The sequence below is a fragment of the Archocentrus centrarchus genome, chromosome 9 (genome assembly GCF_007364275.1).
Source record: "Archocentrus centrarchus isolate MPI-CPG fArcCen1 chromosome 9, fArcCen1, whole genome shotgun sequence".
NCBI classification, from domain to species: Eukaryota; Metazoa; Chordata; class Actinopteri; order Cichliformes; family Cichlidae; genus Archocentrus; species Archocentrus centrarchus.
Window position 1 is genome coordinate 15,597,067 of NC_044354.1, and position 26,707 is coordinate 15,623,773.

The window sequence follows — 26,707 nt, forward strand, 5'->3', positions numbered from 1 at the left end:
TCAATCACCTCAATATTATACAGTTCAAATCAACAACAAACAGTCGCCTCAAGGCACTTTATATTATAAGGTAAGACCTTACAATAATTACACAGGAAACCCAACAGTCAGCCTAATCTTAAAAATAGAGAGGGTGTCTGTCTCCTGAATCCAAACTGGGAGCTGGTTCCACAGAAGAGGGGCCTGAAAGCTGAAGGCTCGTAACAAACAGTTAAGTCTCACCTTAGGCAAGAGGATGTTGAAGCCATTGCACAACACAATGAGGTCCTGAAGAAGAAAAACAACTTAAACATGAAACACTTTAAAGAGTCCAAACCTCCTCACTGCTGGGTTTATTTTTGGAAGTCGCACTTACAGAGTTGTCTCCCACATAGCATGAGGTCGCTTCAAGGTGGATGATGGGAGAAGCAGTGGGGCAGGACTGTGCAACGTGTGAGCCATGACATCATGCTTCAGCATTCGCTCTTCTTCAGCCACCATGGCAAAGTCGATGTCCTCTGCGTAGCTATCCATCTCTGCAATCTGAGCATCAGTGGGGGGCAGATCCAAAGCCTGAGGATGAGAACATTAAAGATAGGTGTGGTGAGAAAGAGGAAGAGTTTATACAAGCAGCTCATGAAGTTTAAAACTGTGCAACTTATTCTTAACTTTTTTACTAATTTAATTATGTTGACTTGTGTCATTTGGCACTATACAATAATACTGAATGTAGTTTTTACAGTAGCAATGGTAATAAACTACAACAGTAAATCCCAGCATAAGAACTCAGTAATAATGAACATGCTCGAATAATTACTTTTTATGTTTTTTTGTGTTTATGCAGATCCTGGACATCCTCATCTGACACACCTAAAGGTTTCTCCTTCATCTTCAAGAAACAATGCTGATTCCAAACCCACCAGGTGAGCTCATTTTTGGACAATATGAACATTTTTTTAACTCAGTCTGACATAAGCATCTATTTTAAACTCAAAATGCGAGCAGCGTTTTTAACCCTTTACTGTCTGATAGGAATGTTTAGTTTAACAAACTGTACATAGCTAATACTTGTATGCATTTTTTGTTATTTTGCTTTTGTTGTATTATTATGTTAGCTTCTGCTTCAGTGATATTCTCTGAGGTCGTCTATGAAATGTTTGTAGATCTCTGCTGGCCAAACGCGCACATCCAATAATTAAAGGGGTGCAGGAACAAAGATAGTTACATAAGTAGAAGAAGACAGTCTGCACACCGGAGCGCTCCTGGGAGATAATTTATTACAAAGTACCTTCAATAAATCAGTCTGAAGAAGGGCATGGATGCCCAAAACATCACTTATTTATTGAAGGTACCTTTTGTAATAAATTATCTCCCAGGAGCGCTCCGATGTGTGGACTGTCTTCTTCTACTTATGTAGTCTATGAAATGTGTCACTTTTGAACAGTTCACAAACTTTTCATAGTTTCTTCATAAAGGAGTGGAGTCCTGTATCAGAGCGATGATGGAGGAGCTGCTGGAGGAGCAGACTGACCCTGGATCAGTTGAAGTTGCTGCCATTTTAGAGGGTGCAGATGTCTGAGGGGGACTGCCACATTTTGGTGTGATGTTTGATCTGCTCTACACTCTCAGCACTGAGCATCCAGAGAACTGCAAGTACACATTTAAGGCAGTCCAGAAGCTTTTGTTGGGGTGCTGGACTGAAACTGATCAAACTGTTACAGAGTTCTAGTTTCCCTGTGGTGGACTACTGACCTGTCTGTGAATACATGCAGCCTTATACTGTATTTGTCTCTGTGTTGGTGTTTCAATATCATAATTAATGTTGTTCCAAGAGTATCATTGAAACTGACTAGTCACCTTGCTGTGACCTCGCAGCTTTGCAAAGACAGCAGTGGGAGAAGTTTTCTAACAGGGGTGGCTGTAGTTCAGGAGGTAGAGCAGGTCACCCACTGATCAGAAGGTTTGATTCCTGGCTCCTCCGGGCCGTGTGCCAAAGTATCCTTGGGCAAGATATGGAACCCCAAGTTGCTCTCCAACGCAAGTGTTGGAGTATGAATGTTAGACAATAAAAGCACTTAGCTTAGTTATATATGGAAGTGCTTGTATGAATGGGTAAATGTAAACGTGTTGTATAAGTGTGTTGAGTGCTCAGATAGAGTAGAAAAGCATTATATAAGAACTAGTCCATTTACAAAAACACTTTAGAGTGAAACCCTCACAGCTCCGCTGTGGTGACAGACGACAGCTGTCAGCTGACAGACATCCAAAGGATCTTAGCAGCTACAGGCCGGTAGCCCTGACATCGCATCTAATGAAGACCCTCGAGAGGCTGGTCCTCAACCATCTACGCCTCATGGTGTCGTCTTCGTTGGACCCGCTGCAGTTCGCCTACCGGCCTGGCATCGGGGTGGGGTGGATGACGCCATCATCTACCTCCTGCACCGAGCTCTGACCCACCTGGAGAAGCCTGGAAGCACTGTGAGGATCATGTTCTTTGATTTCTCCAGTGCTTTTAACACCATCCAGCCAGGACTTCTGAGAGACAAGCTGGAACTGTCAGGAGTGGACCACCACATCTCCGAGGGATACTGGACTACCTCACTGACCGCCCACAGTATGTGAGGACACAGGGCTGTGTCTCTGACAGGCTGGTCTGCAGTACGGGGGCCCCACAGGGAACTGTGCTGGCACCGTTCCTCTTCACCCTCTACACTGCAGACTTCTCCATCAACTCCCCACGCTGCCATCTGCAAGTTCTCTGACGACTCTGCCATAGTTGGCCTCATCACAGGTGAGGATGACTCAGAGTACAGACAGTGGACTCAGGACTTTGTGGACTGGTGCCAGCGGAACCACCTCCTGATCAACGCCGCTAAAACCAAGGAGCTGGTGGTGGATTTCCGCAGGCGCAGACCCACCACACGGACACCGGTGAACATCCAGGGAGTGGACATTGAGATAGTGGACTCTTATAAGTACTGGGTGTCACCTAAACAATAAACTGGACTGGACTCATAACACTGATGCGCTCTACAGGAAGGGTCAGAGCAGACTCTACCTGCTGAGAAGGCTGAGGTCTTTTGGAGTGCAGGGGACACTCCTGAAGACCTTCTATGACTCTGTGGTGGCATCAGCCATCTTCTATGCAGCAGTATGTTGGAGCAGCAGCTTATCTACAGCTGAGAGAAGAAGATAGACAAGCTCATCAGGAAAGCCAGCTCTGTCCTAGGATGCTCTCGACTCAGTGCAGGTGGTGGGAGACAGAAGGACTCTGACCAAAAAACATCACTGATGGACAAGGTCTCCCATCCCATGCATGAAACTGTTGCTGAGCTGGAGAGCTCCTTCAGTGACAGACTGCTGCATCCTAAATGCACAAAGGAGCGTTACCGTAGATCCTTCCTCCCAGCAGCTGTAAGACTTTATAATCATCACTGCTCCCAACAAAACCACAATAACCTACACAATGTAGGATAATATAATATACTGTAAATAGTCCGGCCTTTAAGGTTCAACACACAGGCACATCATGTACATTGTATATAGTGTTATTATTAGTAGTATTAAGGTTAATATTGTTTGTTGATTTTATATATATTTATATTCTTTCTTAGTGTGAATTTATATTTTTACTTATATTTATAATAACTGCGGCTGCTGTTACACCCAAATTTCCCCTCTGTGGGACAATAAAGGCTGTTTCTTCTTCTTTTCTTCTTCTTCTCAGCTACTCCTTGTTCATTTAGATTTGAAATCTAAATCTAAACTTGGCACAATACTCCTTGGATAAGGCTCTACAAAATAGGGGAGACTGATTTTTTGATTTCTGACTTTTTTAAAATTTATTTTTTTTAATTTTTTAAATTTCCAAAACATGAAACAGCATCAGTTCAATGATGGTTGACCTGCAGTCAAATTAGTTGCTTCCAGTTTATCATATTGTACACGTAAAACATTTGACAGCAGAGCTCTGAAGGCCAACACGACACTTGTTTAATTTTTTCAGTTATAGTTTGGGCAGGTTTAGGCAACAGAACTACTCAGATTTAGGCTTGTTTAATAAAGTTTGGGGTTAAAATCGTCTCTTTCACAGATGAAAACTTGTGTTAGTGCAGTTTTTAAGCATAAACCCTGAAGACAAATTTCTTAGATATCAAACGTAGTTAAGGGACGGCCTCTCCCATCTGAGAACCCTCAGTCACCCTCCCTGACTCTTAATACTGAACTCACCCATTCTCTGAATCATCATGTTTTACTGGTTTCAGGTCAGTTTTATGTTCAGCAGTGTCAGAGCATCACATGTCACTAAAATGTGATTGGTCAGTTTCAGTGAGGCTCCTGAAACAACATTAATTAGTTTTTAGTAGTTAAAGATTAGTGATTATTAAATATAGAATCTGTAAGGAAGGAGAGACACCAGTCTTTATGGACCTTTTGCTGCTTTTTCCTTTGTGATTTTTAAGGTAAATAAAGTTTTTTTTTTCTTTAAATCAAATGGTTGTGTATTTAATTTTTGAAGTGACCACACTGTAATTATGTTAGGCCAACTTGCTGTGAGAGAACAACAATGAGTGAGACCAACAACTGCAACTAACTGAGCTAACTTAATTTAAATAGTGTAACAGCCGGGGGAACTGGACCCCAATGAGAAACATTAAGTTGACCCAACAACTGTAATAAGCTGCGCTAACTTAATAGTTCACCTTGGAGGAAAAACTGGGCAACTTTGACCCAAATAAAATAAGTTGAGCCAACTCAAAAGTCTGAATGATAAAGTTCTGTCAACTTAAGATTTTGAACTGTGTACATGTTGTATCAATTAAATGGCAACATAAAGTTCTATGTTTTTTGAATAAACTCAAAAAAGCTGTGTAACTTTTTACTGAACGTTTTTACTTAAACCACTGGATATATATATATATATATTTTTTTTTTTACAGTGTGTAAATCAGCTCAGTTTATCCACAAATATCTAAAATCATGAACGGTACACAAATATATGCACAATGAAACCAAGAGATTATAAATTTAGGGAACTCAGTCAAATTAATTTTATTGTATCTTTTATTGTTATTTTGGTGTTTGAAAGCCAAAATGTGAACCACATTAACCTTGTGAATGTGGTTCCATGGTGTAATGGTTAGCACTCTGGACTTTGAATCCAGTGATCCGAGTTCAAGTCTCGGTGGAACCTGTTAGTTTTCAGAAAAGGCGCACTTAGATAAGTTATTGCAAAGATTAGCTGTGATACATCGATCGTTATCTGTCCGATACAGGAGGAAATAAAAGACCAGCTGGTCCCGACAGACTGTTTATAGCACCAACTCTGGAGCAGAGGGGCGAATGAGGGAGACCAAACTTCACAACGAAAGAAAGCATTACAGCAAATCACGTCTGTGCTCTCCTTGATGAAGAATATTTGTTTCCAGATACTGTATTAAATAATGTACAGTGGCTCTATAGCGCTACTCTGTCACTTATAAAAAAAAGAAAAAACGCTAATCTTCCGTATGCATGCGTGGCCTAAACACAATAAACCTGTGTGTTTGTGCTTTCGTCCTCTCGGCCTGCACGGGGCGCTGCATCGTTTGGTGGTGACAGACATACGTGTACGTATCTCGACTCTCCGTTATGTCTTGGGGGACCGCGTCGTTATAAAATTGAGCGGCGGGGTGTGTAAACAAGCGTTTAACATATTGCAGGTGACCGGAGATTGTCGGAAAAAAAAAGCCACTTCTATTAAATCAACCAAACAACGTTAACGTTAAACAGCAGCGTAACATAACAGGGACGCGGGAGCGTAACCTTTACGTTTATTCATCTGACGACGTAAGACAGCGTTAACCCAACGTAAACAAGGTAAGACTTTTTAACGAAACTTCGGTAGATTTAGCGCTGAGGTATAATGGATGAAAACACGTTAATAACATTATGTGGGAACGATCTGTTTACATGACGCTCTTACCCTGAGCCGGCGTTTTTTTTTTTTTTATAGTGTATTATGTTTGTTTACGCTGCGGTATCGTCACAGCTTTCCTATCCAGGAACCCGGGGTTTGTTCTTAATTCGAGTTTCCTTTTACTTCCCCATAATAATTCACTTAGCTACACCTTTGCCGGTGCTGGGTTGGACCGCCTTTTGCCTTCAGAACTTGCCCTCATACTTGATGGTACAGATTCAACAATGTGTTGGAAATGTTGCTCAGAAACTTTGGTCCATATATTAAAGGATTCTTATTGCCATTCGCATCACATTTACATGCGGTGGAACGAAATTTCTGACCTCAGTCCCAGTGTTGCCCTTAAAGAAGAATAATATATAGAAAGTAACAATAATATAAAAGAAATATTTACATGTATACAAACACACTCACACATATATACACACATCCGTACCCATACACATACATAATTGATTAATATAAACAACATACAATTAAAGTTTGAGATGCAGTAGAGGTAGTGATAGTTGGTGGAGGGGGTCCTTCAGGATGCAGGTGGCCATTTTTCTGCATCTGGCGGTGTAAATGTCAGTGGTGGTGGAGAAGCTGACTCCAACAGTCCTCTGTGCGGCCTTCACCACCCTCTGCAGAGCTTCTTCTCTGCCGCACAGTGATGCAGGAGCCCAGGATGCTCTCCACCACACATCTGTAGAATGAGGAGAGGACTGAGCTTCTGAGTCCAGCATGCCTCAGCCTCCTGAGGAAGTAGAGGCACTGGTGTGCCTTCCTGACCAGACTGGAGGTTGTGCCCCAGGTGAGGTCATTACTTAAGTGAACACCCAAGTACCTGTACCTTGGACCACTTTCACCACAGATCCTCCAATATTCGGGGGAAGAGGGGGTGTCTGACTCTTCTGAAGTCCATGATCATCTCCTTTGTTTTTGCCACATTGATGCAGAGATTGTTCTCTCTCACCAACCCTCCAGGTGTTCCACCTCCTGTCCGTAGCCAGACTCACCGTTGATAGCGATGCGTCAGACCACTGCTGTGTCATCCGCAAACCTCACAATATGGCAGCTTGGGTGTTTTGCTGAGTAGTCATATGTGAGCAGGGTGAACCGAAAAGGGCTTAGCACACAGCCCTTGGGGGAGCCAGGATGATGGGGAAGGAGGAGACATCATGGATCCTCACAGATTGCAGCCTGTTCATCAGGAAGTCCAGGACCCAGTTGCAGAGGGAGGAGCTCAGTCCAAGTGTGAACAGTTTGTGCACCAGGTCCTATCTTGACATGATAGCATCACACAGTTGGTGCAGATTTGCAGCATTTGCACACTCATGATGCAAATCTCCAATTCCAGCTCATCCCAAAGGTGCTCTGTTGGATTGAGATCTGGTGACCGAGTGCAATGAACTCATTGTCATGGCCAAGAAATCAGTTTGAGATGGTTTGAGCTTTGTGACGTGGTGCGACGTAGTTTATCCAGGTGGTAGCAGCCATCAGAAGATGGGCACACTGTGGTCATTTGTGACGTGGTGCGACGTAGTTTATCCAGGTGGTAGCAGCCATCAGAAGATGGGCACACTGTGGTCATTAACGGATGAACATGGTCAGCAAAATACTCAGGTAAGCTGTGGTGTTTAAATGATGCTCAATTAGTACTAAGGGGCCCAAAATGTGCCAAGAAAATATCCCCCACACCATTACACTACCAACAGCCTGAACCATGGTTTACAGCAAATTCTGACTCTACCATTTGAAATTTGCAGCAGAAATCAAGACTCATCAGAACAGGCATCATTTTTCCATTCTTCTGTCGTCCAATTTTAATGAACCTGTGCAAACTGTAGACTCAGTTTCCTGTTCTTAGCTGGCAGGAGTGGCACCGGTGTGGTTGTCTGCTGCTGTAGCCCATCTGATTCTAGGTTCAACATGTTGTGCATGCAGAGATGCTCTTCTGCATACTGTGGTTGTAATGAGTGGTTATTTGAGTTACAATCTAGTCATTCTCCTCTGCCATCAATAAGGCATTTTCACAAACTGACACTCACTGGACATTTTCTCTTTTTCAGACCATTTTCAGTAATCCCTAAACATGGGTCGTGTGGGGAAAATCCCAGCAGATCAGCAGTTTCTGAAATGCTCTGACCAACCAGTTTCGCATCAACAACTGTGTCGCATTCAGAGTCACTTAAATCACCTTTCTTCCCCATTCTGATGCTCAGTTTGAACTTCAGCTCTCTTGAGCATGTCTACATGCTTAAATGCATTGAATTGCTGCCATGTAATGGACTATTTGTGTAGACAAGCACTTGAACATGTATACCTGTGAAGTACAGTGAAGGGTCAACAAGCAGACAGAGACTAAATAGCTGATTATTAAGCTGTTATCGGTACCTCCCATACAATTATAAACATGTGAGCTGATAGGAGTGAAAGATAAGTGTGTAGGCTGACATGCAAAATTGTTCTGCGGGGCCTCTAGTAGTTCGAGAGGAGTTGTGTAATATTTCTAAAACTGGAAACATCCTGTTTCAAAGTGATGATGAAAAAATAATTCATGCATTTATTACTTCTAGGCTGGACTATTGTAATTCATTTTATCAGGCTGTCCTAAAAACTCCCTGAAAAGCCTTCAGCTGATCCAAAATGCTACAGTTAGAGTACTGACAGGGACTAGAGGGAGCATATTTCTCCATATTGCTTCTCTTCATTGGCTCCCTGTTAAATCTAAAATACAATTTAAAATTCTTCTTCTCACATATAAGGTGTTGAATAATCAGGCCCCATCTTATCTCAAAGACCTTTTATAGTCCCATATCACCCCAATAAAAAAACTTCGCTCCCAGACTGCTGTCTTACTTGTGGTTCCTAGGATATTAAGAGTAGAATGGGAGGCAGAGCCTTCAGCTTTCAGGCCCCTCTTCTGTGGAACCAGCTCCCAGTTTGGATTCAGGAGACAGACACCCTCTCTATTTTAAGATTAGGCTTAAAACTTTCCTTTTGATAAAGCTGATAGTTAGGACTGGATCAGGTGACCCTGAACCATCCCTTAGTTATGCTGCTATAGACCTAGGCTGCTGTGGGGGTTCCTCTGATGCATTAAGTATTTTCATTCACCTCTTTTTACTCTGTTTATACCCACTCTGCATCATTCATTATTAGTCTCTGGTTCTCTTTCATAGCATGTCTTTTGTCCTGTCTCCCGCCCGTTACCCCCAACCAGTCGTGGCAGATGACCGCCCTCCCTAAGCCTGGTTCTGCTGGAGGTTTCTTCCTGTTAAAACAGTGAGAAGGTTCCCACTGTCGCCAAGTGCTTGCTCATAGGGAGTCGTTTTGTGTTGGGTTTTCTCTCTATTTTATGGTTTTAACCTTACAGTATTATGTGCCTTGAGGCGACTGTTGTGATTTGGTGCTTTTACAAAATTGCTTTGACTTGAACTGCTTTAGGGATAGCTGCGCAGGAAGGAATGTATGTTGGGAAATTTATGTTGAAAATTTGAGTCATAAAGAGATGATACTGTTTTAGTAGTAAAAGTTGCTTGTGAAGTGGAAATTTATAGGGTTGTTTTTTTTCCCCCTATATATGTATAATGCAACGGTTTCAGTGCTCTGGGCCACTAAATGCTTATATATCAGACCGGCTGTACAAGTAAGGAAGAAGACATAAATAGAGAGAGAGTAATACCAAGCTTTTTTTTTTTTTTATAATAGCTGGTTAACATAATTAACTAGTTGCTCAACTGTAGTCTAGGGTGAGTATTGAGTAGTCTGTATGTAGGTAGTGGGTAGGGTTGCTTAAGTTGTTCACTTATGAACGTATATGTAAAAATTTGTCAGAGGTTAAAATGAGCATTAAAGAAAGCTAATCCAAGTGTCACTGCAGCAGTCTTGCGGAAGTGCATGAGTAGTAAAGAAGAAACAAAACTGTTAACGTGGACGTTCTTACTACCAAGCCACAGTTTTCCACTCCAGCCCGGTAGGTGGCGGTATTGAACCTGTAGGTGGTTGCTGATACATCCCAAAGAGTAACAATAACCCATTTAGCGCAGTGACGGCAGTCATACCTATTGCGCAATTGATTGCTGAACAGCACCTGTACAGATGAGTGTGAACAGTTATCCTGCCGTCACATTCAGTGACTGACATTAACCAGCTAAGCTAACAGAGGCTGCGCAGGCGTTGCTCAGTTTATGCAGTTTGGACTTAAAGCATCATTAATTACGTTACGAAAGGTAAGAATTTGCTTTAAAATAAATCCACTTTAGTTTTAGCGTTAAGATGGTAGCTGCTGAAAAACAGCCGCGGTCACCTTAAAAAGATGATGTGCTCTGACTGGAGCTGCCAATATAAACTGTTTTACAGCGCTGAGAGGTGGGGTGCTAGTCCAGATTTCAGCTTCCTTTTTTTTTTTTTTTCTCTTACCTTCGTTTTAAACCTGAAGCCCGCATCTTGGTTTATGCTTGACTATCAAACCGACGGGTGACAAATTAAAGGAACAATCCGTAAGGACCCCATGTGCACAAATGTGCAACGCGTGGCACTTTGAAGCGATGACACTACCAGTGATCATAGGCGTGGGAACCGGGGGGATGGAGGGGACGTGCCCCCCCACCCCCCCCCCCCCCCCCCCCCCCCCCCCCCCCCCCCCCCCCCCCCCCCCCCCCCCCCCCCCCCCCCCCCCCCCCCCCCCCCCCCCCCCCCCCCCTCAATATTGGAGACAGGCGCATTGTCCCAACCAAAATTACACAGCAGAGGGAAAAATACTTGATTTGAAATCTTTATCTCGCGTGCTTTTATTTTGAAGGCACAACATGCCCCCCCCCCCCCCCGAACGGCTCTGAGTCTTTGGGAGGTGGGAGACAGTGGCAGGAATCAGAAACTCTTGAATGAGGTAAAACAGTCTGTTGGGATCGTTGCCATGAACAGAGCCGACTGAGGCATAGGCAACATATGTGGCTACCACCACCAGGGACCCCCAAACTCACTTACATTTGTAATGAAACTTTATGCTAGTGCACTGGTAACAATTATCTGTGCACTGGTAACAATTATCTGTGCACTAGTAACATTTAGCTGTGCACTGGAAACATTTATCTGTGCACTGGAAACATTTATCTGTGCACTGGTAACATTTATCTGTGCACTGGAACATTTATCTGTGCACTGGAAACATTTATCTGTGCACTGGAAACATTTTATCTGTGCACTGGTAACATTTATCTGTGCACTGGAAAACATTTATCTGTGCACTGGAAACATTTTGTCCCCTTAGAATTATAAGTTCTATCTACATTCTGACCAGTTTTGAGATATTGAGCTTTAAAGTTTTTGCACGCTGTATAGCAAAAATTACACATGGAATAGTCTTGTTCACACATGATTATGAAACACCACCTATATGTATTCTAAATCAGTAATATCAAAATCCTATTAATGTGCCCTAGATCTTTTTAATTTTACAAGCTGCAATCTACCTGAAAAAGCATTCTTTAAAATTCTGAATAACATTTAGATTCTGAGTCTAGTCCACTGAGTACAAAAATCCAAATAAAAACTCATCCCACTTAAAAGGTAGATTTTTTAAACTTGGATCTTTAATTAAAATCATTCTGCTATAAAAATGTCACTGACATGAACTGTTTTCTTTCGGTTGTATTTTATTCAGGAAAAATGTAACAATTTCTTTGCCGTCCCTTTTCTGGTGTTTTTTTTTTGTTTTACTTGCTCTTCTGGAGTTTGATGACAGAAATAAAAAAGAAAGAGCTCATTAGCATGGTACCACTACTAGGTCATAGAATATATTAAAATCTGAAGTCATTCTTCAATAATATTTTATACGTGAGGTAACTTATATTATGACCTTTGACTATTCTCAATATTACCAACTACATTGCTTGTTTGTTTTTTTATGTTAGCACTGACCACAGACAAACAATACAAAACTAGTGTTAGCTCGCTAGCTTCGTAGCTAACAGTGCAAAGAAACAGCTCAGTGCAATCTAAAAAAAAGAAATCAAAATTTAAGAATTTTCCTGCCATTAGTACTTCTGTTTGTTGTCAACTCATTTTTGAAATCCTCAAGCTTTAGATGTCTTGTAAACAGCCCCAGCTTACATGAAACATTTTCTCTAGCATCTCCTCTGCTCCTTTGCTTGACATTGGGCACCAACATTACAAAAAGAAGCAGCCTGATTGGCTCTTGTGAACATTTCAAGTGCCTATTGGTTCACAGATAGAACCTTATAGTACAAAGTTAAGCTTGATTTTGCAGATAGAACCTTATTATTTTGTGAATAAAACGCCCAAAAATATATATATTTGAAAAAATCTCTTACATATTGTTCATAAGTGGTCAGCAAATAAGTATATGACAATAACTCAGTTTCGTCAAAATGTCAGAACCTTATTAATTCTAAGGGGACGATTTATCTGTGCACTGGTAACATTTATCTGTGATCAAGCCAGTTTCCTACGATTATAAAACATATACATATGTAAATTATACACACAATCATATAAGTGTACACAACACTATTTTTCCAAGAAACATTTGAAAACTAAGAAGGTAAAAGATCAAATAGCATTTTTTCTTTTTAATGCTTTTCTCAGAGTATTTATGGATCTGTCAGGTTTCCGATATGTGTCCCCCCCCCCCCCCAATAGGAAACTCATTCCTACGCCTCTGCCAGTGATAGTGTATCATTAAATAAATGCTGAGCAGGCCAGGTTAATAATGATTTTTTTTTTTTTAAAAATTAATTTTTTATATGAGATGACAAGAGAAGGTTGAAGTGAGTTTAGAAGTGGGTCCATTGTGTGGACACAGGTGCAGGAGCTTCAGCCTCTTTGCGCGTATCCGGATTGCATTTTCCGTGCATGCTCTGCCGATAAAGAGCTGTTTTGCAAACCACTGATTTCAGTGGTTATAGTTGAAGGGCGACAGCCAGGAAATCCCATAGATGCAGCCTGCAGAATCTGCTTGCAATTTTCTTCTTGTGGCAATTAACCCAACTTAACTACATAATGTTATGTAGGGCTGGGAGATATGACCTCCCATTGTCATATTCTGATAAAAGTCATTTCATGGATATATGATATAGTAGAGGTGGGGCATGGTATATTAGATTTTACACCAAATGCATATATATTGAGGTATGAATGAATGTAAGGCTGTATGATAGGGGTTTGTATGTTGGGATATGTATGGATGCTTATTTCTGCTGCTGGGGGGGGGGGTCCTCATTGCCAGAGCCAAGTTTCAAGTTAAGTATCTAAAAATTTCTGCTTAACTCAAAATTTCAAGTTATTTTCTCAGAAGTTTTGTCAGTAGGTTGAAATTTTGAGATGCACTATATTGCCAAACAGTATTCACTTCCATGGCCACAGGTGTATAAAGCCAAGCACCTAGGCATGCAGACTGCTTCTGCAAACATCTCTGAAAGAATGGGTCGCTCTCAGGAGCTCCGTTAATTCCAGTGTGGTACTGTGATAGGATGTCACCTGTGCAGTCCAGTCGTGAAATTTCCTCACTACTAAATATTGTACAGTCAACTGTTAGTGGTTTTATAACAAAATGGAGGTGACTGGAATGACAGCAACTCAGCCACAAATGTTAGGCCCTGTAAAATTACAGAGCGGGGTCAACGGATGCTGAGGTGCATAGTAAACAGAGGTCGCCACCCTTCTGCAGAGTCAGTCGCTACAGACCTGCAAACTTCATGTGGCCTTCAGATTAGCTCAAGAACGGTGCACAGAGAGCTTCATGGAATGGGTTTCATGGCCGAGCAGCAGGCATCCAAGCCTTACATCACCAGGTGATGCAACGCGTTGGAGGCAGAGGTGTAAAGTCGCTGCCACTGGACTCTAGAGCAGTGGAGACATGTTCTCTGGAGTGATAATCACACTTTTCTATCTGGCAATCCAAAGGTGAGATCCATAAAACATGAATGAGCAAGTTTGGTGTGGAAAAAACTTCACTTGCCTGCACAAAGTCCTGACCTCAACCCACAGAACTCCTTGGGATGAATTGGAGCGGAGACTGAGCTTTCTCTTCCAACATCAGTGTTTGACCTCACAGGTGCACTTCTGGAACAATGGTCAAAAAATTCCTATAAACACACTCCCTAAACCTTGTGGAAAGCCTTCCCAGAAGAGTTGGAGCTGTTATAGCTGCAAAGGGTGGGCCGACATCATATTAAACCCTGTGGATTAAGAATGGGATGTCACTCAAGTTCATATGCGTGTGAAGGCAGACAAGCAAATACATATATAATATTATATATTGGTCTTTTTCAGTATCGGTGAATAGTAGTTCCTTACTTTGGATGAAAACCCACATGTGATCTCACATGAACCATCTCTGTGGTTTGATTTGTCCTCTCCAGGCACCGTCACACTTTTTTGTGATGGATTCATCTGACAGCGAGGGGAACCTCAATCACGTGGTGAGGACCGTGGGGCTAAATGATGCTCCTGACAGCACCACCGGACAGAGAGACACCTCACCCGCAGACATGCTGAGGTTGTTCTCCGCATCTCTCACCCACAGCATGGCGTTTAAAGTCAGCTTTAATCCAGTTGTATTCATGTTCCCTCTGGTCTTTACTTTACAGAATAAAACAGCAGATGTCCAGCCAGTGCTTGAGATGGCAGTACAGCTCAATGCAGGTACAAAAACAACTCCTCTCGATGACACTGGATATATTTATCTTTCTTTAAGAACACAAACAAATTGATTTTAATTTGCCCCTGACAGGAAAAAGTAAAAGGTCATGCAGCGCATCTGAAGCAGAGAGAGACCTGTGAGTATTTGACATTTTGACTTGATGTGGATCCAGATTTTAAACCAAATGTTTCAAAGGAGTTCATTTCACAAATAACGCTGCCACACGGATGTTGCAGGCCAGAATGTATGAGTGAGCTCGAAAGTGTGAAGACGCTTCATTTAACAGCACATTGGCCCTGCACAGGTAATCAGTGCTTGCATTATTAGTTTTTTAGACTTTGGGTGTTCTGTTCTTAACCAATGACGGATCATTGATCATTTCTGGCTTCTTTCAGAATGCAGATGTGGCACGCTATCGGAGAAGAAAGCTGAACTGGAGTGACTCTGAAGCAGAGTGAGTCAATTCACAACATACAGAAACAACTGAAGTACATTTTATTTTTATTTTATTTTTGTCCAAACCCTTTGTTGTGTCATGTTTTTTGTTTTGTTTTGTTTTGTTTTGTTTTTTTTCTTCTTCCATCAGTGCCCTGAAAGCCATAAGTGCCGCTGCATGAGCCTTTGTTCACACATAAAACACCTTCAACAGGTAAGCAGCTTCAATGTGTATTCTTCTTTGAAGTGTTCTCTGCCTTTCTGTTGAGGTGTGTGTGTGTGTGTGTGTGTGTGGTGTGTGTGTGTGTGTGTGGTGTGTGTGTGTTAGAGGACACATTTGTCATTAGGCTGCTGTGATTGCTAACAGTACTGTGCAAGTCTCGAGCCACCCCTCATTTCTTTATATTTTGCTAGGAAAATGGGTGCAGTGATTTTTTATTGAAACATGTGCAAACATATCTGAAAATACAGGATATAAGGCAAAACTGAGTTTGTACAATTCTAACAAGCTTGAAAGTCATATTTCTAATGACCACCTTTATTCTTCAGCACAACTCTGAACTCTCTCAGGCAGCTTTCTTGTCATTTCTTTAAATAGTCTTCAGGAATAGTTTTCCAGGCTTCTTCAAGGATAATCGGAGCTCTTCTTTGGCTGTTGGCTGCCTTTTGTTTTGTTTCTGTCAAGATGATCCCACACTTGAAAATGTTGAGGTGTGGGCAGGTCAATCCATGACTGAAAATTCAATTTCATTTTTATAGTGCCAGTTCACAACAGTTGCTTCAAGGTTGCATTTCAAATGAGGAATTTATTTCTACAGCTGACAACTAATGTATGTCAAGTTGAGTTGTTTCATACCCACATCTCTTCTGCTTTCCACAGGAGTCAAAGAGTTTCAAGATGAAATTACAGAAATGCAGAAGAGCAGACTTGGTGTGTTGTATGGGAAAGAAATATATTTTTCATAGTTATTTATTAATACTTATTTATTAGCTGTTTTTGACTGTGGATTAAGTAATGTGTTTGCTGCAGAGATGAAACGACTCACGCGTGAGAAAATCAAACAGATGGAAGAGTTGTCGTCAAAGAAGGAGTACCCAGATATGGAAATATACAAGGCTGTGTTGGAGAAGGGCCAAGCAAACCTGGAGAAATATAAAAGATGGCATCATGGCACAAAATGTTCTCAGGGGTAACTTTAACAAAAATAGATGGGGCAGTGTTAAATGTGTAATGCAATTAATAAAATTAGGAGTGAATGTGTTAATATTTGTTTTCCTCCTCAGGGCATCCTTCTGGCCTGTAAAGTCAACTGGCTGGATGATCCCAAACTTCGAGACATCGTCATGACACTTGAGGAGTTTCCCATTTCTGAATAGAGATGGAAGTCTTTTGTTTATGTTGTGTTTAAATAAACTGTTTTAAAAACAGTTTCGTTTAATCTTTAAAGCAATATGGTCAAGCCTCCACTAGGGGGCGTTGAAGAAACTATTAAAGCGATGACATCTGCAGCTCACCTGTCAGTGAAGAAGAGAAGGAGCAACACCGTGAAGGATTGCACGTGTTCACTGAGTTCAGGCGGCCCGGCTTTGGCTAGTTATTTAAAATTGTACTTTTTGCTCTTTAGCGGGGATAAAACAAATAAATGCCGAGGTAAAACGGGAGAAGAAAAGCAGGCAGCACCAGGAGGTGAAAAACCAAGGTACGTTTCTCAAGGGGCGGGTTAGCATTAGCACGTTAGCACATGGGCTTTAAAGTCGGGGTCCATGTCTGTGCAGTTTGCAACACAGCTCTGTTATCACGGTCTAACAATCAGCGTTCATATCGGCTGCTTGTAATTGTCACTTTTGTTGACGTGAAAGCTTTTGTTTATGTTAGCATTTCAGGTCTGGCTCAGCAGCTGCTTCAATTAAAGCCTTCGCAAATAAAAGTTAAATTTTATTTTTTTCTGCAAATTGCTCATTCGTCATAACTGCGATGCTAGTCCAGATATTTAATGTTTTGTGTATACACTGTTTTAGAATGTGAACAAATATAAACATACTTGCCAAATTAGTTGATTATGGTTAATCAGATAATCCTCTACATAGCTATCAAATCAGAAGAAACAACTGACTGCAACAGTTCTGATTAAAGTCAGATTTACATTTTTTTTTTTTTTTTTTTGCAATATTGTGTGTATGTATACGTGTATATAGTTAGACAAGAGGCGACTTTTGTATTAAGAAGTGTTGAAAGTCATTGTTGATAAATAAATAAATGCCTTATGCTCTTATTTAAAAATGTTCGTTTTTCATAATTTTCATTTATTATATGAATGGCAAACGTATATTGATGATCAGGGGCTGCAGTTTGGGGAAGGCGTCTGAGGGTTGGTAGTGTCAGATCCTCTTGAGACGACAGCCAGAGAAAAAGGGGGAGTGAGGGTGTGTTGCAAAGAAAGAAGAGCAATTAATGTGTGGCGCAAGTGACCATTCCTAGACATCAATTACTCTCACATGGCAGGTAGTTGTGAGCATATTTCAAATGAAGTTGATCCCACCGGAGAGGAAGTTGGAGATGACAGCAAGAGAGATGCATTTGATGCTTGTAATGAGCACCAACGGCTGAGTGTGGACGGGGGACGGCTACTGTGATAATTACAGTACACATTTTAATTCACAGGAAGAGCTGGGCATGGGAAACGGAGCAGCAACATTGAAAATTCTGAAAAGCAGGTTGAAACTGGAATGAAACGAGCAAGGTTCTAAATTTGGCCGCATTAGTTGAAGACGAAGATTGAAAGTTGCTCTGCCTCATATGGTTGTCTCAACCAAGGGTAGGTTGTCAGTGTGAAATAAAACTGATCTTTCGATGATTTATGCCTCCAGAGAAGAGCCGCAGTTAGTGCAGAATAGGTCTGAAAACAGCTGAAGTTGGCTAGAGAGAGTTGACCTATAGTTTCTGAACTTGGGTGATTTGATGGAGATACACATTCTGCTGTTAAACCCCAAAACTGGTGAAATGAGTAGAGTGAATGTTGTGTTGGAGAACACTTGGTCCCAAAAGAAGATACCCCTTAAAGCTGGCTAGGGGTGTTACTGGAGGCACATTTGGGATTAGATGAGCTGCTAAAGGTAATTGTGATGACAATGAATGAGTGGCCCAGAGAGATGATGCACAGGGCCAAAGTTAAGTGCCACAAGGAGGAGCAGAAAGTCTGATGCCATCAAGTTTCTCTAAGAATTGGACGGCGCCTGCGCAAGGAGCGTTGAGGATGACAGTTGTTGAAGCTCCATAGCATTTTGTTGTTATGGATTCACAATGAGGCTTTGCAAAATTGACGATTTAACCTATTGATACTTGGCATATGGGAGCTTACAGGCTACAGAAGATTTTATTTCTACTCTGTTGAAAGGTGGCATCACTTGTAGAAGGGAGAATTGGCCTCAGTAGCTCAGAGATGTAGCAACTGGTGCTGAGAGCTGTGATGTAGGTCGATGATGAAAATTTCAGAAGCAGTATGTTTCACCTGGCAACTTTTACTGAGAAAGTGATGAAGAGGCAGGCCTGAACTGTTAATTCATCCCTGTCTGAAGGCTGCCAACATGTAAAGCCAAATGATGTCTCAGTGCCAGAGAGAAGTGGAGTTAAAAAAAAAAAAAAGATGAGAGCAGGAACACTTTTTAATCTGCAGCTGTGGTCACGTTTCTCAGCAGTTTCTAGACAGAATAGAAATAGTGTGTAATGGGTTTTAAATCATCAGAAATTTAACCTTATCACCGCTGGGTGTGCGTAAATCCCACTGAACAAAAAGGAGTGCAACATCTCATCAGCAATAGATGGAATGCTTAGTAACAATCTCTCAAGACACCAGATCAGGAGACCAGCTGATGGGCCCTCAGATTGCAGCAACATAATAAGGCATTTAATGCAGCAGCTTTTAAATAGACATTTTCTTGGGCAGAATCTAGCCCAGATGAAATTGGGAGAACAACTGGCATCCCTGTGTCAAGTATGAGCTGAGTGACCTTTTGTTGGCAACAGATTCCTACAGTTTCCAGCATGAACAATGAAGAGCAACTGCCACCTTGCCAGATCAGAAGGCAGTGCACACTGGATCAGCTGTAATCCCATCTGGGGCAACACTTGTATGTTGTAACATCTGGTTGCTACATTTTATTGAGATTAAATGCAGACCTGGAGAAGGCTCAACTGTGGGGATGGAGAAGATTTGGCAACCTGGTGCCGGAAGAAAGAGCAAACGGATGTAACAAGTAGGATAGAGAGAGTGTAGCTGGAAACCGCTGCCTGAAATGGGAGCAGAAGAACACTTTAAAAATGGGATAAACACAGTATCTGTGCCTGAATTGAGAACTCAAGAATGTTTAAAAAGTAGGATAGAGAAACGATAACTTGGCATCTTGGTGCCAGAAATTGGAGTAGTTTCTATCAGCGAGCAGGAATTAGCATCTCGGTGCTTAAAAATGTCTTATTATTTGAAATGGTAATATTACGCACTTTCCATTGACTGTCATCTTATGTTCAGTTATTTTGTTACATAGCGAGTTAGTTTTTTTTGCTGTGTTGAGAGTGTTGATGTAGAGAAGAAGTTGCACTGTGTCCTTGTGGATCTATAGAAGGGATATGATGGGATACCAAGAGAGGAATTGTTGTACTGCAACTGGAAGTCGGAAGTGGCAGAAAAATATACAAGGCTGGTACAGGACATGTATGAGGACAGTGAGACAGTGGTGAGGTGTGCAGTAGGAGTGACAGATGGGTTCAGGGTGGGGGTGGGATTATATCAGGGATCAGCTCTGAGCCCCTTTTTATTTGCTGTGGTGACAGGCTGACATATGAGGTCAGGCAGGAGTCTCTATGGACTATGATGCTCATAGACAACATTGTGATCTGTAGTGAGAGTATGGAGCAGGTGGAAGAGAGCCTGAAGAGTTGTAGGTATCGACTGGGAAGAGGAATGAAAATTAGAATACGTGTGTGAATGAGAGGGAGACAGATGAAACAGGAATATGCAAGGAGGAGAGGTAGTGAGGGTGGGGTCAACCATGGGAAGCAATGGATGGAACAAAAGGTGAAGAAGAGAGTGCAGGCAGGGTGGAGTGGATGGAGACGATTGTGAGGGGTGATGGGTGACAGAAGGATGGCAGCAAGGGTGAAATGGAAGGTTTACAAGAGGGTGGTGGTATGTGTGGTTTGGGGATGGAGGCACTGACAAAAAGACAGGAGGCTGAGCTGGACAAGATTAGAAATGAGTCCATCAGAGGGACAGCTCAGATTGGAGATGGTTTGGAGACAAAGCTAGAGAGGCAAGGCTGACATGGTTTGGACATGTGCAGAGGAGGGATAGTGGATATACTGGATGTTAAAGATGGAGCTGCCAGGCAGGAGGAAAAAAAGAGACCGCAAAGAAGATTCATGGATGAAGTGAAGGAGGTCACGCCGAAGAGGTAGAAGGGGTGCAAAGGATAGAATGAGGAAGCAGATATCCATTGTGGCAACCCCCAAAGGGGTCTGTCAGAGACCTACACTCACCTGCCGTTTTATTAAGTATACCAGTAAAATGCAGCATGAGCGAAAGACCAGCTCTTCAATAAATCCTACTTTTACTAACCACACACCTACATATTCTTCTTCAAATGGTAAAAATTGTGCTTTGTGTTTAGAACTGAAGTTATGCGGTAGTAGTATACTGAACTGCATTATATTTAAAAGCATTCTTAAGATTGTATACCCCATTAACATCTTTGTTTTTCTTTTTTTTTTTGGCTAGCAAATAATTTGTGTACAGATTTACTTGATGATTGTAAAACATTCCACAAAAGCTGTTTAGCTTGAAAATGATCCTCAGTGTTTCGTACTGTACACATATAGACAGTACAAGGAGTCAGTTGCATTAAAATCCAATTCAGTAGAGAGGCTCAAAAAAATACATAAAAAATCAAATTATGCTCAGAATGGGAGCAAACAAATGAAGTATTTGGAGTAGAGCTTTAGGATTTTGCATGAACTTCACAGATGTTTTCTCATGGGATTAGATGAGCTGGCATGGATGGACTCATCCTTGGCTTTAACTGTGAACTAGAGACATAAACAGATCTAAGTGTTCTGATATGCACGACTGTAGTTGTCACACACGGCCAGCATGCAGTGTCCAGTTTGCTTTCTGTTGCAGGGATCATGTTCAACACTAGCGTCGGGCAGCACATCCTGAAGAATCCTCTGATTGTTAATGGAATTATTGAAAAGGTGGGAAGTACTCGCTGACTCTGCTACAGAAATGAATAAAAACATTTTAACATACATAATCAGAAACACATGAATGCATTTAAACAGTAAAAACTGGGCTGTCAGGTACAGGCTTCTGCTCAGTGTCTCTAACTGAACTGTAATGCGTCTCTTTCAGGCTGCCCTGAGGCCGACAGACGTGGTGCTCGAGGTGGGACCTGGTACTGGTAACATGACGGTTAAGCTGCTGGAAAAGGCTAAAAAAGTGAGTCTCACACTGTCTGGGGTCTTTTTCCAAGCACTCAGGCTGAGGTTCATTAATAAGAGTAATGCTATATACTTTATACAATGTCAATAAATACAGAATGCATGTTTTTTTTTTTTTTAATAATTTAAAATGTGTATTTGAGAATAATGTAAATGTATCAAATGTTGAAACTTAAAAATAAAATAAAAAGTTTTTACATTATTAATTTTTTTTTGTTATGAGATGTTCTGCAGCTTTTTGAGTCCCAGATTTTTTTATGCACAGCTGACATCAGATACAAAGTGAACATGTTTTTAAAAAAAAAAAAATAGGCTAATCATTACATTCATTTTATTAATATTTTACACTGCATCCCAGTCTGGCAGCAAGAGTTGCAGTCAAGCATTTGTGATAGCTGGCAATGAATTTTTCATATCGCTGTGGATGAATTTTGGCCCACTCTTGTTTGTAGAATAGCTTTAATTCAGCCACAGTGGAGGGTTTCCGAACACGAACGGCCTGTTTGAGGCCATGCTAAAGCATCTCAATGGGATTTAGTCTGGACTTCAGCTAGGCCACTCCACAATCTTCATGTGTTTTTTGGTTTGTTTTTTTGAACCATTCAGAGGTGAACTTACTGATTTTGGATCATTGTCCTGCATAACCCAAGTGTGCTTGAGGGCACAAATATTCTCCTTCAGGATTTTCTGGTAGAGAGCAGAATTCATGGTTTCCTCAATTACAGCAAGTCGTCCAGGTCCTGAAGCAGCAAAGCAGCCCCAGACCATCACACAACCACCACCATGTTTGACTGTTGGAGTAATGTTCTTTTTTTTTCCAATGCTGTGTTAGTTTTCTGACAGAGGTAACGAGACTCTAAGCTTCCAAAAAGTTCCGCTTTTGTCTTGTTAGTCCACAGAATATCTTCCCAAAATTTGGGGTATCATTAAGATGTTTTTTGGCAAATGTGAGCCTTTTGTGTTCTGTTTGGTCTGCCGTGGTTTTCTCCTTGGAGCTCTGCCATAGATGCAGTTTTTCTTCAGTCTCTTTCTTATTGACCTTAAGAGAGGCAAGTGAGGCCTGCAGTTCTTCGGATGTTTGTAACCTTCTGGATGAGTTGTCAATGCGCTCTTGGAGTAATTTTGGTAGGCCGGACCCTCCTGGGAAGCCACTGTTCCCAGGTTTTCTCCAGTTGTGGCTCTCACTGTGGTTCACTGGAGTCTCAAAGCCTTAGATATGGCTTTGTAACCCTTTCCAGACTGATAGATGTCAGTGACTTTGTGGCACGATGTGTTGCTTTTTGAGATCTTTGACAAAATGAAGTGGGCTTAAACAGGTTCTATTTAAGTGGTTTCTTGATCCAGCAGGTCTGGCAGTAAACAGGCCTGGATGTAACTAGTGAAATTGAACTGAGCTTTCCCAAAAATGCAGTTAATCACTTTTAATTCATTTCACTAGTTACACAAAGGAGGGGTGATTACTTGTTCACACAGGGCTGGATAGGATTACAGATAAGGAACTTTTCTCCCTTTAATAAATTAAATCATAATTTAAAAACTGCATTTTGTATTGACTCTGGTTATTTTTGAGTAATAGTAAATTTTGTTTAATGAATGTGCAAAAAAAAAAAAATCAGGAAGGGGGCAAATGCTTTTTCACAGCAGTGTACAATCTGTGAAGTTTGGCATTTGTTCAATGCTGCAGTAAAGAGTAAAGAAAAGCACATGTGAACACAGATTTTTGAAGTTTAATCCAAAAATTGCTGTTTTTGCAGGTTGTCGCCTGTGAGTTGGACTGCAGATTAGTGGCTGAACTTCAGAAAAGAGTACAGTGCACGTGAGTGAATAAAGCAGCGCTTTTCTCACTTATACTGTATATTTGTAAAAATGTAAATAAATTTAAAGTGATCAAATGAAACTGTTGTTTCTCCATCAGGCCCTTACAGACCAAGCTTCAGGTCTTAATTGGAGATGTACTGAAAACAGATCTGCCTTTCTTTGACGTCTGTGTGGCTAATTTACCGTACCAGGTACAGACATGTTTGTCACGCCACACAAGAGTTTCAGTGTTGTTCATGGCAACTATCTCAAATACAATTTTTCTTTGTGCAGATTTCATCACCTTTTGTCTTCAAGCTCCTGCTGCACCGACCTTTCTTCAGGTAAGACACGGCTGAAGGTTCACTGAGGAAGTTTGTCTCCTTCTCATTTCCATGCTGAGTGTTAAGTGCCAACTTTGTTTGTTTCCCCTGCAGGTGTGCCGTGTTGATGTTCCAGAGAGAGTTTGCCATGCGCCTGGTAGCCAAGCCTGGAGACAAACTGTACTGCAGACTTTCCATCAACACGCAGCTTCTGGCTCGTGTAGATCATCTCATGAAGGTCGGCATTCAGTCTGTCTTGGTTGTCTAATGCTAACAGCAACTCTCTCCTGACCAGTGTTTCTCAAACTGTGGGGCGCGAATGACTTGAGAGAAAAATCATGCAGAACAAATGTTGAACATCGGATGAAATGGCGAATAGTGAAATTCTCCACAGTGTTTTGTCTACATGGAGCCATCATGCCGCTTCTCCACCAAGCCAAGTTTGAGAACCACTGCTCTAGACTATGCAGTGTCTTAACATTTTATTTTGTCATAGTGTTGTTTGTTTCCCCCCCTATTATCAGGTAGGGAAGAATAATTTCCGCCCTCCTCCCAAAGTGGAATCAAGTGTTGTCAGGATAGAACCGAAAAATCCTCCTCCTCCAGTGAACTTCCAGGTCGGATTTGATTGTTAATGATTTGTGCTGTAAAAAATTACTCATTAAAAAAAGATGATGAACTGAAGGGATCTTATTTTTTTCTTTTTTAAAAATTCTGAATAGGAGTGGGATGGCCTGGTCAGAATAGCCTTTGTAAGGAAAAACAAAACCCTCAGTGCAGCTTTCAAGTGAGTACCTCTCAAACTGAAGCCAGTTCTATCAAAAGCAGATGATCATGTCAGCTTTTAATTTGTAGATCTGCAGCAGTGGAGCAGCTACTGGAGAAGAACTACAGAATTCACTGTTCTCTTCACAATGCGGTGAGTGAATATTAAGTGAACAATGTTGTCAGTCCACTTCAAAGATCCCCCATTGGCTGGTTTGAATCATAAATGTTTTTCTGTATCTTGACAGGATGTCCCAGCTGACTTCAGCATTAGCAAAAAAATCGAGAGTGTTTTACAGGAGGCCGATTTCAGTGAGAAGAGAGCCAGGTCGATGGACATTGATGACTTCATGGTGTAAGCTGATATTCTACATCTTCATTTGCAGCCTGCAATTTATAGAGTGATCAGTACTCAGTAGTTTGTATGGCCCCCAATGGGCTTGTATGCATGCTTGACAACGTCAGGGCATGCTCCTAATGAGACTATGGATGGTGTCCTTGGGGATCTTCTCCCAGATCTTGACCAGGGCATCATTGAGCTCCTGGACAGTCTGAGGTGCAACCTGGCGGCGACTGAAACATAACATCTGAGAGGTGCTCTATTGGATTTTGGTCAGGCGAGTACGGGGGCCAGTCAGTGGTATCAATTTCTTCATCCTGCAGGAACTGCCTGCATACTCTCGCCACTTGAGGCCGGGCATTGTTGTGCATCAGAAGGAACCCAGGCCCCACTGCACCAGCATAGGGTCTGTCAATGGGTCCAAGGATTTCATCCCGATAACTAATGGCAGTCAGGGTGCTGTTGCCTAGCTTGCAGAGGTCTGTGCGTCCCTCCATGGAAATGTCTCCCCAGGCAAGGGTAGAACAAACAAATTATATGACAGGTAGGCGGACAGCATGGTGGTATGGTGGTTATTTTGTAGGCGTTCTATACCTACAAATAAGTCAGAAGTGGACTTTAGGATTAGAAAAACTGCAGCACTTGTCTAAGACCGGACTGCCACTTCAATGAAAGAGAGGCTGTCTGCAGTTATGAGCAAAGGGAATTTAAGAATGAACAACTTCTCAAGATAATCTTTTTTAGCTGAATGTCTACTCCAGTGTCTCTATCCCCCAAAAACAGAGGAGACGGCACCAATCAAAATCCTGCCAAATGTAACACATGGCAGATGAGTCTTGAAATCGGTTTTTGTTATAGTTGTGATGTCTGAATGATGTAGTTTGGTACGTTAATGTAAATGTGACCTGCGTCTGTATGACATAACTTCATCCATTATAAATTGCAGACTGCATTTGTTTAAAGGCTTTAGTGTGTTAATTTATTTCTTTTCTTCTTTCTCAGACTGCTGCATGCGTTCAACTCTGCAGGAATCCACTTCTCTTAACTTGCAGAAGAAGCTGATGAGAAGATCTCAATGTCTCCCAAATTTATCACGTGAGGCAGAAGTTTGTGATCAGATCAGTGAAGGTTGGTCTGATCCTGCTTCTGGAGCTCTGCTTGAGGGAAGTGATTGAAACAGCTGGATGAAATATACAAGTATTATCAGATGCATTTAAACAGCTCATATTGAGCGCTGTTTTACATTTGTGAAAATATATAAAGTGTGATAACTTTTGGCACAGAGAAGACTTCAAGGCCTCTTTGCGGTTCATTGGAGTGTGTTTGTCCAAAAATGCTGATTTGCAATCTAAAGAGACATTTTCTAAATTACACAAATTTTGTTCCTTGTGAAAAATGTCAGTGTCCAGTTTATAAGATTTTATTTTTTTGTTATTCTCAATCTATGCAGTTAGTCCTGTGAAATCCCAAAATAGAAACAGAACTAGAAATAATAGGTCTCCTTTTGCAAGCATCATTATTTCCTGTCACACTACATAGCCAATTGGAATGCCTTCATCACAAGTGTTGCCTCATGGTTTTGCCCTGGTGTCTTTTTATTTTTTAAAGTCTGTACCAGAAAATGACCTGTTAATGGCATAACTATATGTGTAAAAGCCAGAAACAACCTGCAAGCAGCCCCTGGATAACTCAGAATAAGGATCATACTAAAGAACGCATGGGGGGGGGGGCTCAGTTAATAAATGTTGTGAAACAAGAATAATCAGCACCTTTTTCTCTCTCACAATAATGCACATCTTCATTAACTCCTGGGGACAGAAAACACTGCAAAAACATGGACATACAGCAAGAACGTTGTACATCATGAACACATGTGGCCACTAGAGGGAAATAAATAGCAATGAATGCCCTGCTCATGTTAAGGTATAAATATTTGCTACCAATAGTGAGGTGACTTTCAAAATAA

General features: G+C 41.5%; 2 protein-coding genes and 1 non-coding gene across 4 annotated transcripts; all 3 read left to right on the top strand.

Annotated features, from left to right (window-relative positions):
* Window positions 1-5,101: 5,101 nt before the first annotated feature.
* On the top strand, window positions 5,102-5,173 carry trnaq-uug (transfer RNA glutamine (anticodon UUG)). The gene has a single exon. It is a non-coding gene; the product is annotated as a tRNA-Gln (tRNA).
* A 4,789-nt stretch (window positions 5,174-9,962) lies between these two features.
* On the top strand, window positions 9,963-16,451 carry cenph (centromere protein H). The gene is given in 15 exon segments (XM_030736906.1): window positions 9,963-10,155; window positions 14,308-14,444; window positions 14,536-14,561; window positions 14,564-14,590; window positions 14,679-14,724; window positions 14,825-14,865; window positions 14,868-14,892; window positions 14,984-15,011; window positions 15,014-15,042; window positions 15,175-15,191; window positions 15,194-15,241; window positions 15,907-15,954; window positions 16,054-16,183; window positions 16,185-16,211; window positions 16,307-16,451. Coding segments are annotated over 15 exon segments (765 nt in total). The 5' UTR covers window positions 9,963-10,113; the 3' UTR covers window positions 16,401-16,451.
* A 7-nt stretch (window positions 16,452-16,458) lies between these two features.
* Window positions 16,459-26,670, top strand: dimt1l (DIM1 dimethyladenosine transferase 1-like (S. cerevisiae)). Of its 2 annotated transcripts, none has more exons than XM_030736905.1 (12): window positions 16,459-16,723; window positions 21,197-21,270; window positions 21,428-21,514; window positions 23,271-23,332; window positions 23,432-23,525; window positions 23,608-23,657; window positions 23,751-23,874; window positions 24,161-24,253; window positions 24,359-24,423; window positions 24,492-24,555; window positions 24,650-24,756; window positions 25,744-26,670. In XM_030736905.1, the coding sequence occupies exons 2-12, from the start codon at window positions 21,202-21,204 to the stop codon at window positions 25,784-25,786; spliced, it is 858 nt and encodes a 285-aa protein (XP_030592765.1). In that variant the 5' UTR covers window positions 16,459-16,723; window positions 21,197-21,201; the 3' UTR covers window positions 25,787-26,670. The 2 variants fall into 2 exon arrangements, with proteins under 2 accessions (XP_030592765.1, XP_030592764.1); XM_030736904.1 differs by lacking the exon at window positions 16,459-16,723 and adding an exon at window positions 17,768-17,839.
* The last annotated feature ends 37 nt before the right edge of the window (window positions 26,671-26,707 follow it).

Bases quoted from the DNA above. Each gene is read 5' to 3' on its own strand.
- dimt1l (XM_030736904.1), top strand. The intron at 21,271-21,427 runs GTGGGAAGTACT...CGTCTCTTTCAG, and splicing joins TTAATGGAATTATTGAAAAG to GCTGCCCTGAGGCCGACAGA. The intron at 24,556-24,649 runs GTGAGTGAATAT...GTATCTTGACAG, and splicing joins ACTGTTCTCTTCACAATGCG to GATGTCCCAGCTGACTTCAG.